This window comes from Helicoverpa zea, chromosome 4, assembly GCF_022581195.2.
Source record: "Helicoverpa zea isolate HzStark_Cry1AcR chromosome 4, ilHelZeax1.1, whole genome shotgun sequence".
In the NCBI taxonomy this organism is placed as follows: Eukaryota; Metazoa; Arthropoda; class Insecta; order Lepidoptera; family Noctuidae; genus Helicoverpa; species Helicoverpa zea.
Genome location: NC_061455.1, coordinates 13,708,397 through 13,724,516, shown reverse-complemented (window position 1 = coordinate 13,724,516; position 16,120 = coordinate 13,708,397). Strand labels below are relative to the sequence as shown.

The 16,120-nt window shown below is 39.4% G+C and overlaps 1 protein-coding gene and 2 long non-coding RNA genes across 10 annotated transcripts in view; 2 read left to right on the top strand and 1 right to left on the bottom strand.

The window, feature by feature from the left end:
* LOC124629737 (lysosomal-trafficking regulator) overlaps window positions 1-16,120 on the top strand; it is a 70,037-nt gene that overhangs the window by 31,271 nt on the left and 22,646 nt on the right. For all 6 annotated transcript variants that reach the window (XM_047163269.1, XM_047163266.1, XM_047163264.1 and 3 more), the window contains exons 10-25: window positions 191-319; window positions 1,272-1,356; window positions 2,368-2,488; window positions 7,210-7,403; window positions 8,028-8,234; window positions 8,433-8,549; window positions 8,827-8,961; window positions 9,230-9,388; window positions 9,670-9,821; window positions 9,896-9,950; window positions 10,099-10,271; window positions 10,788-10,862; window positions 10,934-11,051; window positions 11,251-11,453; window positions 11,767-11,940; window positions 13,081-13,227. In XM_047163269.1, coding sequence (XP_047019225.1) covers window positions 191-319; window positions 1,272-1,356; window positions 2,368-2,488; window positions 7,210-7,403; window positions 8,028-8,234; window positions 8,433-8,549; window positions 8,827-8,961; window positions 9,230-9,388; window positions 9,670-9,821; window positions 9,896-9,950; window positions 10,099-10,271; window positions 10,788-10,862; window positions 10,934-11,051; window positions 11,251-11,453; window positions 11,767-11,940; window positions 13,081-13,227 — 2,244 coding nt within the window. The remainder of the gene's footprint in view (window positions 1-190; window positions 320-1,271; window positions 1,357-2,367; window positions 2,489-7,209; window positions 7,404-8,027; window positions 8,235-8,432; window positions 8,550-8,826; window positions 8,962-9,229; window positions 9,389-9,669; window positions 9,822-9,895; window positions 9,951-10,098; window positions 10,272-10,787; window positions 10,863-10,933; window positions 11,052-11,250; window positions 11,454-11,766; window positions 11,941-13,080; window positions 13,228-16,120) is intronic.
* Window positions 5,010-6,654, bottom strand: LOC124629742. Of its 2 annotated transcripts, XR_006984323.1 has the most exons (3): window positions 5,706-6,654; window positions 5,415-5,628; window positions 5,010-5,297 (listed from the first exon to the last, which is right to left on the bottom strand). It is a non-coding gene; the product is annotated as an uncharacterized LOC124629742 (long non-coding RNA). The 2 variants fall into 2 exon arrangements; XR_006984322.1 differs by having other exon boundaries at window positions 5,415-6,654.
* On the top strand, window positions 13,918-15,624 carry LOC124629741. Of its 2 annotated transcripts, XR_006984321.1 has the most exons (3): window positions 14,018-14,965; window positions 15,043-15,256; window positions 15,374-15,624. It is a non-coding gene; the product is annotated as an uncharacterized LOC124629741 (long non-coding RNA). The 2 variants fall into 2 exon arrangements; XR_006984320.1 differs by having other exon boundaries at window positions 13,918-15,256.

The window sequence follows — 16,120 nt, the reverse complement described above, 5'->3', positions numbered from 1 at the left end:
GTAAAACTGGTACTTAGCTGCATCCGGTTAGACTGGAAGTCGACCCCAACGTACTTGGGAAAAGGCTCGGAGGATGATGATGATTAAGGAAGTGGAAACTCGTAGTAAACTCTTTTGACTACAAATTAATATTCAAATCGTTGTTGTGTTGTGTGGCATGCGATATTGACAAAGTGCAGTGTGCGGGCAGGTGCCGCCGCTGCTGTGCGCATCGGGCAGCAGCTCCGCCGAGTGCTCCTCCAGCGAGGACAGCGTGGCTGGGCCCTACGCCAGCGAGCACAGCGAGCCCTACTCCAGCCGACCCGATGAGGGGTACGAGGTCAGTACGTCACTACATACATACAAATGTAAAAGTCCTCCGCCTCTTTCTATCCACAATAGACAAACTCAAAACTTCCGATATATTTTCATGCTGTTTCCTCAATTTGTACAGGTTTTCACGAGGAAGGTTCAGGTGTATAACTAAGATCACCAAGAGTTCAACCTCTGAGTTCAAACTCATCATCTCAGGTCATACTTAAAAGACTCACATCAAATGCTGTCGGAAGTACATTGTACTCTTATGATGTTATTTTGTAATCAACCACGCTGTGATGATGGCGCTGATTTGAGCGATAAATGACTAACGAGACAGGCGTGGGCCCAATCGACGAGTTACACAACATTTTTAAAAGTGACTCATAATTTAGGAGCTTCAGAGCTTTGCTTAGTTTTAAAAACAAACTTAATTATTGCACGATAGAGCCGAATACTTATTTCCCGCATTTAATATAATCTTAGCAGCAGATACATAATTATCGATAAGCTCTAATTTCCCGCACTATGCAAATTTGCATTTTGGAAGCAAAAAGTCTTTATAAAACCCGTGTTGCTCCACGTGCACGCGTACAATTTAGAATTTAAACGCGTGCAATGAATAACTTTATAATAAAAATACCAATCAATAAACAAGCCAAAAAATTGTGTCTATTGAATGATGCAACACAGAAAACTTTATACGCAAGACAGAATATCATGTCTCTTTTTTGATACCAGAATTGGATTAAAATATGCTGCAAATTACGCCCAGTCGTTACAAATATAAATTACCTAGCTAATTTTGGTCTGACTTCCTCAACTTGTTGCCTAACAGTGCCCGCAAAAATTTATGTATTTTTTCAGTGGCGTGATTCGGCATATTAGACACCTGTCGACAAACCACTATGCAATCTAGTTTACCTTTAGATATCTCATTATGTAAACAAACAAATAAATAAGTATGTATAATACAGGCGGATGTGGAAGTGGGCAAACTGGATGTGCCTCCGCTCTACAGGACCAGGAAACTGTCTGGCTCCATGTCTACTATATCCTCAGGTAATAAGTTATATTTACATACACACACATATTTTCTTATTACAACGTTTGAACATGGCAACTAGTCTGCATTCTTGCATGAAAACACAAGGTAAAACCTCTCAAAAACTTGTTGCCATAAATATGTAAACATTAGAATAAACAAATTCACATATCGTTATTTAATATGCTAAAGAATATTTATTTATTTTTTACAAATAAATAAGTTTCGCCTTCATTCGATACTACTACGATTTATTCAACTAGAGAACGAAATTCAAATGAAAGCTTTACATTGTAAAGATAAAGTTCCTATTTATTTCCTACTTACACAAACACTTAAATAATCACACGCAGTCCATTCTGAGTAATTCTACTACTCGGAATAGTGTAGTTGAAGCGAGCGAGGGCTTTCCGCAACGAAAGCATGTGAGGCAGTTTGTAAGTTGTAGCAGACTCCATCATTTACATAACACCAAAGTTTGGCCACCTACTAGTTCGTCCGCACCTAGCTCTAGTGCGTGGTCACTGGTCAGTGACTCCCCGAATGCCGACATACCGGTATCTTTTCTATTTGTAAGACCCGAAAACACTTCAACTTTAACATGTAAAGCTTTAATACAAAACCTTTTGTTTGTGATTTTTTGTGAAAACTGATACAGCGGAATGTGTAGTGCCATTATGGAGAGCCCGACCAGTTTCGATTTCGAAGGTAAACTTTTTGGAGATAAAAAACAAATGACTCGTGTTATCGTCTACGTATCTATCTTCCTAATTTTAAAATAGTGCGACCCACGTGTTTTTATTCGCATTTTTATATGTTAAAGCTTTATAAGTTGCTTGTTCGGTTGCCTTATATAATAAGACAAACTATACACTTGTTGTGTTTTTGTTTTGATGTTATTCATAACGTAGATGCGGGCGATGTGTTTCACAAATTGTTGTCATGGCATTTAGATCAGCCGACAGCTGTATTTTAGGTACCTTAAATTTGTGTGTAACTATAGTGACTGTAGATATGTTATTGGTCAGGCATGTCGCTGCCGACGGGCGAGCTGAGCGCGGAGTGCGGCGAGTACAGCAAGAGCGGCGAGCTGGCGCACCCCGAGCTGTGCGTCATCGTCGTCGACATACTCACGCAGCTCATCGACAAGTACGCATCACCTTATTCTACTACTTATTACATATTTCTAGTTACTTGTGTTCAAATCTGTCTAGTATGCCAGGTCGGAGACGTGTCGGATACGAATTTTCTTTTAGGTAAAACTACTTGAAAAGAAACTCATTCCAAGTTGCAGAATATTCAATATAGTAAAGTTTAAAGTTCTATATTTAGTAACATTGCAAGCAATAATAATTTTGTTAGCAATTTTCAATATGTATTTAATTAAATTGGGTAATAAGTGGAATATTTTATCCACCATTTTAGTATGTATTTAAAGTGGATGAATGAGTTTTTTTTGTATAGATTTTATATTGCAAAATAATTTTCAAACCAGATCTTAGACACCTATGCATAATTAGAATTATTATATCGGTAGTGTACCTGGCATGTCAGGCTCTACAATATTTACGATACGAAAATGTTAATATGAACTCAGTTTCTAGAAAATCGAAACCAAAATGAATTTTTGGTTCTACCTATTTAACGTAGTGTGCTGATTTAACTAAGTCGAATAACTGGCTGGTTTAATGATATTTTGAACAACGAAGCAGTTATTATGATAAGGATGTGTTTAATAGTTTAAGCATTAGACTTGCGTGTATATTACGCAATAAACAGATTCAGGTTGGTTTATGCCATTAACATAATTTATTGAAATATTTTGCTTACAAAATTATTTAAATTACTTTTTCTCATCTTGAAAATGTAAATAAACAAACAATCAAACTAACATTTGCATTTACATTAAAGTTTTCACACACCTTGTTATAAACCTACTAAACGCAATGAATCAAGTATATAATTTTCTATTAAAACTTGCCAAGTAATCATCATTAAAAAGTAACTATTTTTAACTGAGGTATGTGTATGGAACTTGGTACTTATTCAGATCTCACTTCTTTTATAGGCGAAGCATTCCCATATTATCGAACTTTCACATTTTTGTTTTGGGTGGGATTTCATTTATTTTTGTAAGGTTGTTTATAAGAAAAAAATTAAATTTTTTTTCTTATGATTAAGTTAGTTAAGGAAATGTCTCATTTATACTATCTTTCAGATTTTTGAATATCCGCTATGCTTCTTACAAAGAAATGAACTAGATTAACTAAATGGACTAGATTTACCAACTGACTGACATGACATGTTATCATATATTATGTTCGTGGATCAAAGTTACACATTCGTTATTTTCGAAAGTGACTCACACTTGGCCGTTTTCAGATTTTTACTTTACTTTGACTAAATACAAACCTTTGTAACGAATTTCAGATCGGTATGACCATTCGAAGATATCTTATATAAATATAGATAAATTTAGTTCGTTTTAGTTCCTTAGGGGTATAAATTTACACCGGGTATAAAACACCTTCATTATTTTGAAACTGACTCACACTTGGCCATTTTCAGATTTTTCCCTTTACCTTGACATAAAGACCTACCTCCATGCCAAATTTCAAGTCAATACGACCATTGGAAGTGGTCTAGGTTTTTGATGAGTGAGTCAGTCAGTCAGTCAGTCAGTGTATAGTAAAAATAGCGATTTTCTGACGTCAATATCTCAAGACCTACAAAATATATATTAATGAAATTTTGTATTTTAGATAAGTGAGGGGGTCCCAACAGATACTAGAAAGGAGAATGCCCGTTTTGTTAGGAGATTTGGGCCCCCAGAAAAAAATTGCGTGCCATGGTGGTTTTAACTTTATTTTGAAGAACGACAATTACCTTTTCAGACCCTGAAAACAATTTATAATTTTTTACCCTAGTTTCCGAGAATTATTGATTTTTTTCTGATGAAGAATTGAGGTTATTAGACAATATTTATTCAAAAACAATTTGCGTTAAAACAATAAAATATTTTTAGTATTAATATTGATTCCCAAATGAAATAAAAACATCAGATATCATCTTTTCTTGCTAAATAATATGTTAAACTGTTTATCTTGCAGTCAGCGGAAGTAGGTTTTGCTGGCACCAGTAGAAATAAATATACTTAGGGCTAAATTGGTTGGAGGAGCATGTGGCTACGTTACAACAACCACAAGGAGATATCTTAAGTTAAGCTACTTGGTCAGATTGCACTTGGGTGACCATTCATTACAAACTTCAGCTGGGTGGCTGCTAGTACTTACATTTAAACTGCTGATTCTGGGTGCATTATTTATACTTGTTATGAGTAGCTAGAATCCAGCAAGTGTGACAACCACTTACCAGGAGGTAACATGTTATAACCCAGTGTATCGGGTATGGAGGTCAGATGGGCAATCACTCTTTGAGCAATACTGTATTCAGCTGCATCGGTTAGACTAAAAGCCGACCCCAAGATTGTTGGCAAACTGGTAGGTACCTAGTAATATACGAGTATGTATGACATATATGACAGCATCTCCTGCAAGCGACATAGTAAAATCACTGCCCTGCTACTTAGTAAGATCGCTGTGCCATCTATGATTAGTTGTAGTTTATTTAAGAAAGGGCTTAATTATAAAGGAGTTTAAAATATAGTAAATGCTATACAGATGTTTAATAAGAAAAAACACAACCAATTAAAATAATAGACATTTATTCTTCAAGGAATATGTTGTCTAGAAATTGTGCTGGAGCGCTTATATCATTAAAGCGGCGGCAGTGGTGGTGGTACAGGAATCATCATATCTGTAATTATGTTTCCATCCATGATACCAGTCTCCGGTGCAGACTCCACAGTGTGTTGGCTACTGCCAGCAACGGGTTGCCTCCAGACTTGTCTTGATGCAGCCGCCCAACAAGGAACACAAACTCGTTCCAAATGCAACACCTAATAACAAAAATATTATATTTAGATACTTGATATTCATTAATATTTAATTAGTTCAACACACACATACATATGCATTCATACATTAAGTTTAAATAAATAAGAATAAACACTTACGTGATGTACTGGTGTCCATCTTAGTATAACATTCCTTTGAGGAACTATCTTGACTGACTCTATGAGTTCTGCGACTTGCTGTTGACAAGCCACATGCGTAGCATATGTTTAGGTGTCCACGAGCAGGGGATACAAGTGACAGATTTGAGTTAGATGCTGTCTGGTTTTGTAATAATACAAAACATTTCACACACAGGATATCATCAGAAGATATCTGGAAAAAATGACAAAATAAAATGTAAGGTAGTTTAGAGACGTGTGAAATCCACAAACATAATAAAACAAACTTACCAATGTAGGTGTTTAGAAGGATAAGCATTGGTTCATCTATTTCTTCAATTTAACGTCTACGAAGATTAGGCCCTATACGTAAAGAGAAATTAACACACTGGCGAGACAAAGAGTAGTTTACTCGACTTCTACCAGGTGCAGACATTTTTCCGGAGTAAAACAACAATATCACTAAAAACAAGAGTCCAATGCTCACGAGTCAATGTGCTCACTTATCATTAAGAAAAGAGTCCAATATCTAAAAAAAAACCACTGGAGGCACGAAAACGATTAGCTCGACAGTTTTTACGCAAATTGTAACTATCAGAAGCAAATACGGAGGAATAAATTCAACTCTACGCATAACAACCGGCACGAAAACAATTTGAATGACGTATTGATTTGACAGATAGACTCGCGTTCCGAGTAGATGTTACCATGTTAAATATTTTGTTAATCGATTTTCTAAATCGATTTGTTATAAATAATATCATTTACTAATTATTGTGTTATTGTTGTATTCCATGTATGGTGTTAGGTGTAACCGTTTTATAGATATAGTTCAGTGGTGACTTTTGTTAGTGTTGATATTTTATTGTTTGTGCAACAGTTATAAACAGTTTTTCTTTCTTCTTTTCTTGTTTACTATTTACGAGTGCATACTTAATATATATACTTGTACATTTTGATATAAGAGAAAAATGCTATATATTATATCGATATTTTCAATCGATCACCTCGTTCATTTAAATGAGATAGTCTGTCGTCTACCTGGCAACATTCACGTTAAGTTTTAATGGCGGAACTAGCTTAGATTCAATAAAATAAATATTAATTATGTTTTTCAATGCTAGGGTACAAGAAATTCTGAAAAAAAATAGTTAGTTTTATAAAATTAGGACTTGATTTTTAATAATAAAATATTCTTGACACTCTATCACAAATAAGGGGCCCAACGGGTGGCAATGTCCTTTAATATGCGTAAATAAAATAGATTTTGAGTTATAGGGGGGTAGAATTTGGCCCGAAATGGTTCGTGTAATATAACCCACGGCCGGTGTGTCGCTTTTGTTTGCTCGAACTTGGCGGACACACTGCCGTGTGTCTAGATCGTATCGAGGTACTCATAGAATGGTATTGGTACTGACTTTGCTAGACAGTTCTTCTGACGATGAATCCGAAAGTGAGATTGATGATCATTGACACACGCATAGCTTGCTCGAATAAGCGGTTACGTAGCTCAACGCTGTCAGCGTGGGTCTACCCGTGCGCCGTGCCACGCTATACATAGTCGTGGGTCATATTCGTGTACTTCAGTGGAAACGTAGACCCACGTTGTCAAACAAATGAATACACGCAGCTAAAATGCGCCGCGTGTCCGTGCACAGCGTGCACTGCGATGGAGCCGCGCCTTAATTATTTATGGTTCACATAATTATGTTATCAATGTCTTTATTCTCTAATGTCCCGCATGATAGAATTATAAAGCGTCATTATCTGAAACGTAGTACATGTTGTTGTGCAGACTAGTGGGCAGCAAGGAGCAGGGCGGCACGAACGGGTCGTCGTGGCGGCTGGGCGTGGGCGTGGCGCGCGCGTGGTGCGGGCGCGTGGGCGCGGCGCTGGCGCGGGCTCGCCCCATGCACTCGCCGCTGCTGGCGCGGCTGCTGGCCCCCGCGCCCGCCAGGCTGCTCGCTGTTAAGGATGAACGACTTGAAGGTATATCGACTGCAAGCAAGCAATACCTCCTATGTGACATTTTTGTTACAAAAAACTCGTATCTTTTTTCTTTTACTATTAACTACCCTTAGACTCAAAATAAAAAGAAAAAAACTTTATTAATCGATACTATCCGTAAAAAAAGAAAACTTAGATTTTCAGTATCTCATTATACCTTGGAATAAGGATATTATTAAGTTTTATTGTTCCCCTTTAAAATCCACCCGGAGTCAGATAGGAGGTATTGCTTGCTTGCAGTCGATATGTAGAATGAATTCGGCCATTCTTTCTACCCTATCCATAGGGAACAGAATGACGAACAGAGATGAGATAATGTAAAATCCCCTAAGAAAGTTGCGTCGCCAAAGTGCGGGTGTTGCGGGGATGAGGAGTGTTACTGGCTCTGCCCTCATACGACCTTCTTTGGAACCCGCCCGTTTTTTAAAACCAATTCGCCAATCAATCAAGGCCTTTGACAGATGTCTCAAAGAATCCAAACGCCTCTTTATTTCACTATTAACTAATCATTTTAATCACGCCCATCGTCCATAATTGACCTAGAAAATGGTACGACATCTTTCCTTCCACTATGATCCCATGTAACTTTTTTATTATTTTCTACAGACCTTCAACGCAGCATTCTCGAGCTGATCCACGTGCTAGGCTCTCAGAGCATAGAGCCGGCGGAACTAGCGGCCTTCCTCAAGCTGTTCACAGCAGAAAATCCGCCGCTCAGCATGCTGCTCGGCGCGCTACATCGCCTCGTGTCCACTGCGACGTATAATACGCCCGACTGTATACTTACGTTCCCGGTTGATACTGATAATACTGGTAAGTTTATCTTACTTAGTATATTTTTATATACTTATTATAAGTTATGTATTAGTTATATACTTACTAATTAAACTACTTACATAATGGAAAAAAATAGTTTCTTCGGTTCAGATGTTGGATTGTGTTGAAAGTCCCAGATCCTTTGTTTTTCATAGTGCTCTTGGTATACTATGATGGTGTGTTTGTTGTTTACAGATGGTATACAATCATTAGCGGAGGAACTAAGTTATTTAGTAGTGAACACCACAACATCGCAGAGCCATCACGCTGAGAACCTCGCGAAGAAATTCCATGAATCACATCTTAGAGCGGGTAACATATTATTTCAATTACAAACTATTATGAACCTCGTTTACTTAAATAATTGATGTTGATGTGTACCATATTCAAGTATAAGATAGAAGTATAGTTTGGTGTTCAATCAAAGTCAAACGATTCATTAATTTGCAATCGAATACAGTGTCCCTTTGGCTTGATAAAACGCTATTATTTTAACTAGAAATACTTTATATTTGACAAAATATTTCTGACATTATTTGTTTCATCTATTTATTTACGATGGTGAATTATAGTGTATGTGGTGAGTCAGGTATAAAGTCGTGCTGGTCGTGCCACGCGGTGCGCGTGGGCGTGGAGGGCGCGGGCTGGGCGCCGTGGCTGGCGGGCTTCGCGCTCGTGCTGTGGCTGCACCGGCAGCACGCCACGCCTGATGCCGACCACTGGGGTATGTGCTCAAAAATATCACATTTTTCACCTTTACTAGCTAACTTGGAGCAAATTATTCAACAAAATATGACATTTTTTTTATAATAATCTCAAATACAATAGAAATCTTCTTTATTTGCAAATGTCCACTTTACATAACTGCCTACCATAGAATATTTTCCATCTCATCTCAAAGATTGTGATTAGATTGGATTGTGTAGAAGAAATTGTTCTTAATCATGGGCAGCTGATTTTGTCACAGTGAAGTTTATTTATCTATTTTGAAGACGGTACAGACGAGTTCAACGACGAATCGTCAGACACAGAAGCGAAGCAGAAGAAGTCTCCTAAGAAGGAAGCGTCCAGCAAGCCGACTGAGTTGTCGCACATCGTGTCGGTCGGACACGAGTCGCTCATGCTGGACACCTGGCTCGATACTAACACAGGTATACTCACCATCTGTCCAGACTTTGCAATAATCGAAACAGTAACCCAGACGATATGATATTCCCTATTGCATACTAAAGGTGCATCTTCACGGTGCAAGTAGCTTGCGCATGTTGAGGCACATGCGCAGGTTAAATGTGTTTTAAACGTGCGGGTTCAGCGAGTCGCACATGTACCAAAACAAGCTACAGATTTTCAGGCTCTTAGAACGACTGTCAAAGAAGTGCAAATGACAACTGCGACCAACAGTTTAAAAAAAAGTGTTTATTCATTCCTTCAGGCACATTCACATTCCGCCTAACCCGTCCGGAGGTTGGTTTGAACCGCATCGTGAGCGAGGCTCGCGTCACCACGGACATGCCCGCGCGACAGTGGACATGTGTCGCTTTGAATGTTAAAGAGCTCGTCTATAAAAGACATATTTATGTACAGGTATAGTGCTTTATATCTTAGGGGAATTTGTTTTTGTATAAAAACATTTAGTGACATGTGACTTTGTTTCATAGGTGACACTATACGTGAATGGTTACGAGTGTGAAGTAGTAACGCTGCCAGTACAAGGTAAGGATTTTTGTTAGTAATAATCTCTTCGAATTTACATGTTTCCCTATTAACAAAATATTTTTTGAGGTTTTTGGAATTTATTGATATACCTGGACGTTCCGGCAGTTGAACTGTGACATGTTGTAAGCGTTATGTTGTTCACCAGGTATCCTAGTCCGCAAGGTGACGCCGACGGTGGTGCTGCTGGGGCACGCTTGCCCGGGCGGTACCGGCGCCGGCGCGTACCACCTGGCCGGCGCCTCGCTGTACCGCTCCGCCGTGCTCACGCAGTACACGGCGCTGCACCTCACTGCACACGGGCCTGACCACGCCTGCCAGGTATGTGCACAGGCAAGGGACATGTTGCCAGGTGTTATGTATTTGTCCCCAATAAGGCCCACCAATGTCAAGGCCTGCCGAGACTGCAGGATTTTTCGAAAGAGGTGGCAACTCTTTGGTACATGAAAGGGCTTAAGAAGGAACATGATGGGTTCTAGTCAGTAAGAATCTGTCACTCCCTCACGCTGCTAACCCACAGCGGGAAAGGACATTTGATGGTTTCGCAACAAAATAATGAATCTCCTTCTCCATGTGAGAGGAGGCCTGTGCCCAGTAGTGGGACGATAAAACAGCTGTAACAGGAACGACAAAATAAAAAGATTTACTTGTCTCAGGTATTCTAATCTGCTTGGAAACACCAACAATCACAGCTAGTCAATCGCTGCACTACTCAAGTCACTCAGTTCATTGCGCTGAATCTCATTGCACACAAGTCTGACCATACCTGGCAAGTGAACGTTAATATATAACTGAAATAAAAATATGTATATCAAGTCTTAATTCTTATTTACACAGGTGCGATGTGAATCACCAAACTACCCACTGATACTGACGCCTAATGTACTAGACTCCAACATCGACTGGGATCAGGTAACAAACTGTCAATAAACAGTTTCATAAATAATTTCGGTTCTGTCTTCTAACCTTCGGGAAAATTACAGGTATTCGAAATATCGACGACGACATTACGAGAACTACATGATAACTTGCTGTTAACGTTCTCTGCGAGCGCACCCAATATAATGAATTTATACCACCAGACAGTGGCGCTACCTACAGGTAACTTGAATAAAACTGACTGTAATATAACATTTTTTTAAGAACTCCTTCATCCAAATACTTAAACGTAACTTTTAACTACTACTGAAAACGTAACTAGTGGCATTTCAGTATTCGAGCGAATAAATCGTAATCCTATCCAAGATTTTCGTGGTCAGTATACATATGTAGTTAGTTAAATCTAGCGTATGTTCCACAGTGTTCGCCGGCCGCGTGGCGTCGTCAGCAGGGCTCATGTCAGCATCAGCGTCGGGCGCTGCGAGCGGCGGCGCGGGCTCGTCCATCCCCGAGACGCTGTTCACCACGTGGACGGCCGCGCCAGTCGCCAGCAGGCACCGCGGCCTCACGCCCGCTATATACATGCTCGGCGGGCCTGATGTGCTGCTCTACTTGTATGCTAGGGTCAGTGGCATTTATCTTAGTGTTTTAGGAAAGAAAAAGATCAGTGAAGATGCCGTATATCAGGTTGATCCGTCGCCTTCTAGCACCCATTTTTAAAAATGTCGAACTTTTTAAAGTTTGATCTTCAATCTTTTGTAAACATTATTTTATAAACCTATATAATGTTTTAAAAACAAGACTTTTTATGATTAGGTATCATCATTTTTCAAATTGTTTAAATGTCCAAATTGAAAAACTCATGTAAATCAAACCTTTGTAGTGTTAATGTGAAGTGTTGACGATATGTTATAGCAATAAATGTTATGTGTATCAGGTGGTAGAACTGGAAGGCAGTGCTGCTGAGCAAGCGACGGCACTGGGCATCCTACTGCGTGCTTGTCGGGTGGACAACCGGCTGCACAGCATGCTGTACAGCGACGCGGCGCCCGACATGCTGCTCACCGTGCTGGCCGCGCCCGCCTGCCGCGTGTCGCATCACCTCCTTAAGGTACGAACACTAAAACAGACATAATTTGACTATATACACACAGTCCTATAAATCCTCCTCTTCTTCTTCGCCTTGCCCATTTTTCTCTCCCTCTCCATTCCTTCTCATTACATGTCCATACCACAAAAAATCGCTAGCCTCTCATCCAGGGCCGTCTTTAAACTATTTGAGGCCCTGGGCACATTAGGATTATGGGGCCCCTGTGACCTTGAGAAAACACTATTTAGTGATAATATATAAAGAAAATAGACAAACAAGGTTCTAAATTTATTTTTATTCAGTTACTAACTTTAAAAAAATAGGATATATCCTACTAATATTATAAACGCGAAAGTTTGTATGTATGGATGTATGGATGTTTGTTACTCTTTCACGCAAAAACTACTGAATGGATTTTAATGAAACTTTACAATAATATAGCTTATACATCAGAATAACACATAGGCTACAATTTGTAAACATATTGTTCGAAATACTAAACCTGCGCAGACGAAGTCGCGGGCACCAGCTAGTAAAAAATAATCTACAAAAGTAACTCGCTTAGCATAAAATCCTTAGATTAACTCTATATTGATTGCAAAGGTACGGTGGTACCTTGAAATCGTCTTAAATCTAGAAGGGTGCTTCTAGATTTACATTTTTGAGTTTTGGAACACAAAAGTACTCAAACAAAAAAGCGACCAGAAAGTGAAGCAGCTGCGAGCGTAGCGAGCTCAACATTTTTTGACATTTGGGACGCAAAAGTCCTCCACCTCCGCTTACAAATAACGCCTAAATAGCTTAGAAATATTCACTGTAAAGTGATTTTTTTTATTGATATTTTAAGGACTCTCTATCTAATCTGGCAGGAACTAGGGGGCCCCATTCGATCGCGGGGCCCAGGGCACTTGCCCATAGTGCCCAGTGGAGAAGAGGGGCCTGCTCTCATCTTTGCAATATTGACGCTATAAAAAAGTCTCCTCAAGTACAGAAATGGACGAGCACCACGTTTTGTAATGTCACTTTTAAGTCTCTTAAAACTCTATCGATCGCTACCTAAAAATGTTTAAAAAGTGCCGAAATAGCATCCAAGTATTTCATCGGCTGACTACTGATTTAGCCTTACTTGTTCAATATATCTTTATGCACGTGTGTTCCCAGGTGATCTTGGACGAGGCGTGCAGCAGCCCGCTGCTGACGATCTGCGGCGACAGCGTGCAGCTGGCGGCCCGCACCGACGCCGTGCTGCTGCAGCCCGAGCTGCTCGTGCTGCTCGCCAACGCCTGGAGGCATCTCGACACTGAAGAGGTCAGTACAATCATAAGCACAAATCTTGAGTGCGCGCGCAGTAACCTGCACAGAATTGATTTATTGGGTCTCTTTTGTGATAATTAAGTGAGGCGCGGAGACGGGGTAAAGCGGTGATTGGCCGCTTATTATCTTGGACACCAATGACTGTGTTTCGGATGGCACGTTAAACTTTAGGTCCCGGCTGTCACTGAACATCCTTGGCAGTCGTGACGGGTAGTCAGAAACCAGTAAGGATCATGGCACATTATACCGGCACCGCAATAGCACCGCTCCATACCAGCATTTAACTTGTCATTCAATTTAGAGCATCAAATCGTGTATAGTATAATATATTTCATAATGAGTTTGCGGTGACAGCAAGCTTACACCTCGCGGCCGGCGCGCGGGCGGCGAGCTGGCACCTTGCGGACAACGCGTAGTTAGCGCACTGGCAGCTAGTCGTAGTCTAAATTCGAGGCGACGCCGTGCTGCAGCTGTGCTATTGCGGTGCCGGTATAATGTGCCATGACCCTAAGTCTGATGCCAGTCTAACCAAGGAGTATCGGGTTGCCCGGGTAACGGGGTTGAGGAGGTCAGATAGGCAGTCGCTTCTTGTAAAGCACTGGTATAATCATCGGCAAGGATATTGAGCCCTGACCTTCACCTGCACAGAAGTGATTTATTGGGTCCCTTTGGTGGTATGAAGTGAGCGCGGCGGCGGCGGTAAGGCGGTGATTGGCCCGCAGCGCATCGCGTCATAGCCGTCACTCGGTCACTTTCGTCACGACTAGTACACTTCCAGTAAAGGACATTGCCACCCGTTGGGCCCCTTATTTGTGATAGAGTGTCAAGAATATTTTATTATTAAAAATCAAGTCCTAATTTTATAAAACTAACTATTTTTTTTCAGAATTTCTTGTACCCTAGCATTGAAAAACATAATTAATATTTATTTTATTGAATCTAAGCTAGTTCCGCCATTAAAACTTAACGTGAATGTTGCCAGGTAGACGACAGACTATCTCATTTAAATGAACGAGGTGATCGATTGAAAATATCGATATAATATATAGCATTTTTCTCTTATATCAAAATGTACAAGTATATATATTAAGTATGCACTCGTAAATAGTAAACAAGAAAAGAAGAAAGAAAAACTGTTTATAACTGTTGCACAAACAATAAAATATCAACACTAACAAAAGTCACCACTGAACTATATCTATAAAACGGTTACACCTAACACCATACATGGAATACAACAATAACACAATAATTAGTAAATGATATTATTTATAACAAATCGATTTAGAAAATCGATTAACAAAATATTTAACATGGTAACATCTACTCGGAACGCGAGTCTATCTGTCAAATCAATACGTCATTCAAATTGTTTTCGTGCCGGTTGTTATGCGTAGAGTTGAATTTATTCCTCCGTATTTGCTTCTGATAGTTACAATTTGCGTAAAAACTGTCGAGCTAATCGTTTTCGTGCCTCCAGTGGTTTTTTTTTAGATATTGGACTCTTTTCTTAATGATAAGTGAGCACATTGACTCGTGAGCATTGGACTCTTGTTTTTAGTGATATTGTTGTTTTACTCCGGAAAAATGTCTGCACCTGGTAGAAGTCGAGTAAACTACTCTTTGTCTCGCCAGTGTGTTAATTTCTCTTTACGTATAGGGCCTAATCTTCGTAGACGTTAAATTGAAGAAATAGATGAACCAATGCTTATCCTTCTAAACACCTACATTGGTAAGTTTGTTTTATTATGTTTGTGGATTTCACACGTCTCTAAACTACCTTACATTTTATTTTGTCATTTTTTCCAGATATCTTCTGATGATATCCTGTGTGTGAAATGTTTTGTATTATTACAAAACCAGACAGCATCTAACTCAAATCTGTCACTTGTATCCCCTGCTCGTGGACACCTAAACATATGCTACGCATGTGGCTTGTCAACAGCAAGTCGCAGAACTCATAGAGTCAGTCAAGATAGTTCCTCAAAGGAATGTTATACTAAGATGGACACCAGTACATCACGTAAGTGTTTATTCTTATTTATTTAAACTTAATGTATGAATGCATATGTATGTGTGTGTTGAACTAATTAAATATTAATGAATATCAAGTATCTAAATATAATATTTTTGTTATTAGGTGTTGCATTTGGAACGAGTTTGTGTTCCTTGTTGGGCGGCTGCATCAAGACAAGTCCGGAGGCAACCCGTTGCTGGCAGTAGCCAACACACTGTGGAGTCTGCACCGGAGACTGGTATCATGGATGGAAACATAATTACAGATATGATGATTCCTGTACCACCACCACTGCCACCGCTTTAATGATATAAGCGCTCCAGCACAATTTCTAGACAACATATTCCTTGAAGAATAAATGTCTATTATTTTAATTGGTTGTGTTTTTTCTTATTAAACATCTGTATAGCATTTACTATATTTTAAACTCCTTTATAATTAAGCCCTTTCTAAAATAAACTACAACTAATCATAGATGGCACAGCGATCTTACTAAGTAGCAGGGCAGTGATTTTACTATGTCGCTTGCAGGAGATGCTGTCATATATGTCATACATACTCGTATATACTAGGTACCTACCAGTTTGCCAACAATCTTGGGGTCGGCTTTTAGTCTAACCGATGCAGCTGAATACAGTATTGCTCAAAGAGTGATTGCCCATCTGACCTCCATACCCGATACACTGGGTTATAACATGTTACCTCCTGGTAAGTGGTTGTCACACTTGCTGGATTCTAGCTACTCATAACAAGTATAAATAATGCACCCAGAATCAGCAGTTTAAATGTAAGTACTAGCAGCCACCCAGCTGAAGTTTGTAATGAATGGTCACCCAAGTGCAATCTGACCAAGTAGCTTAACTTAAGATA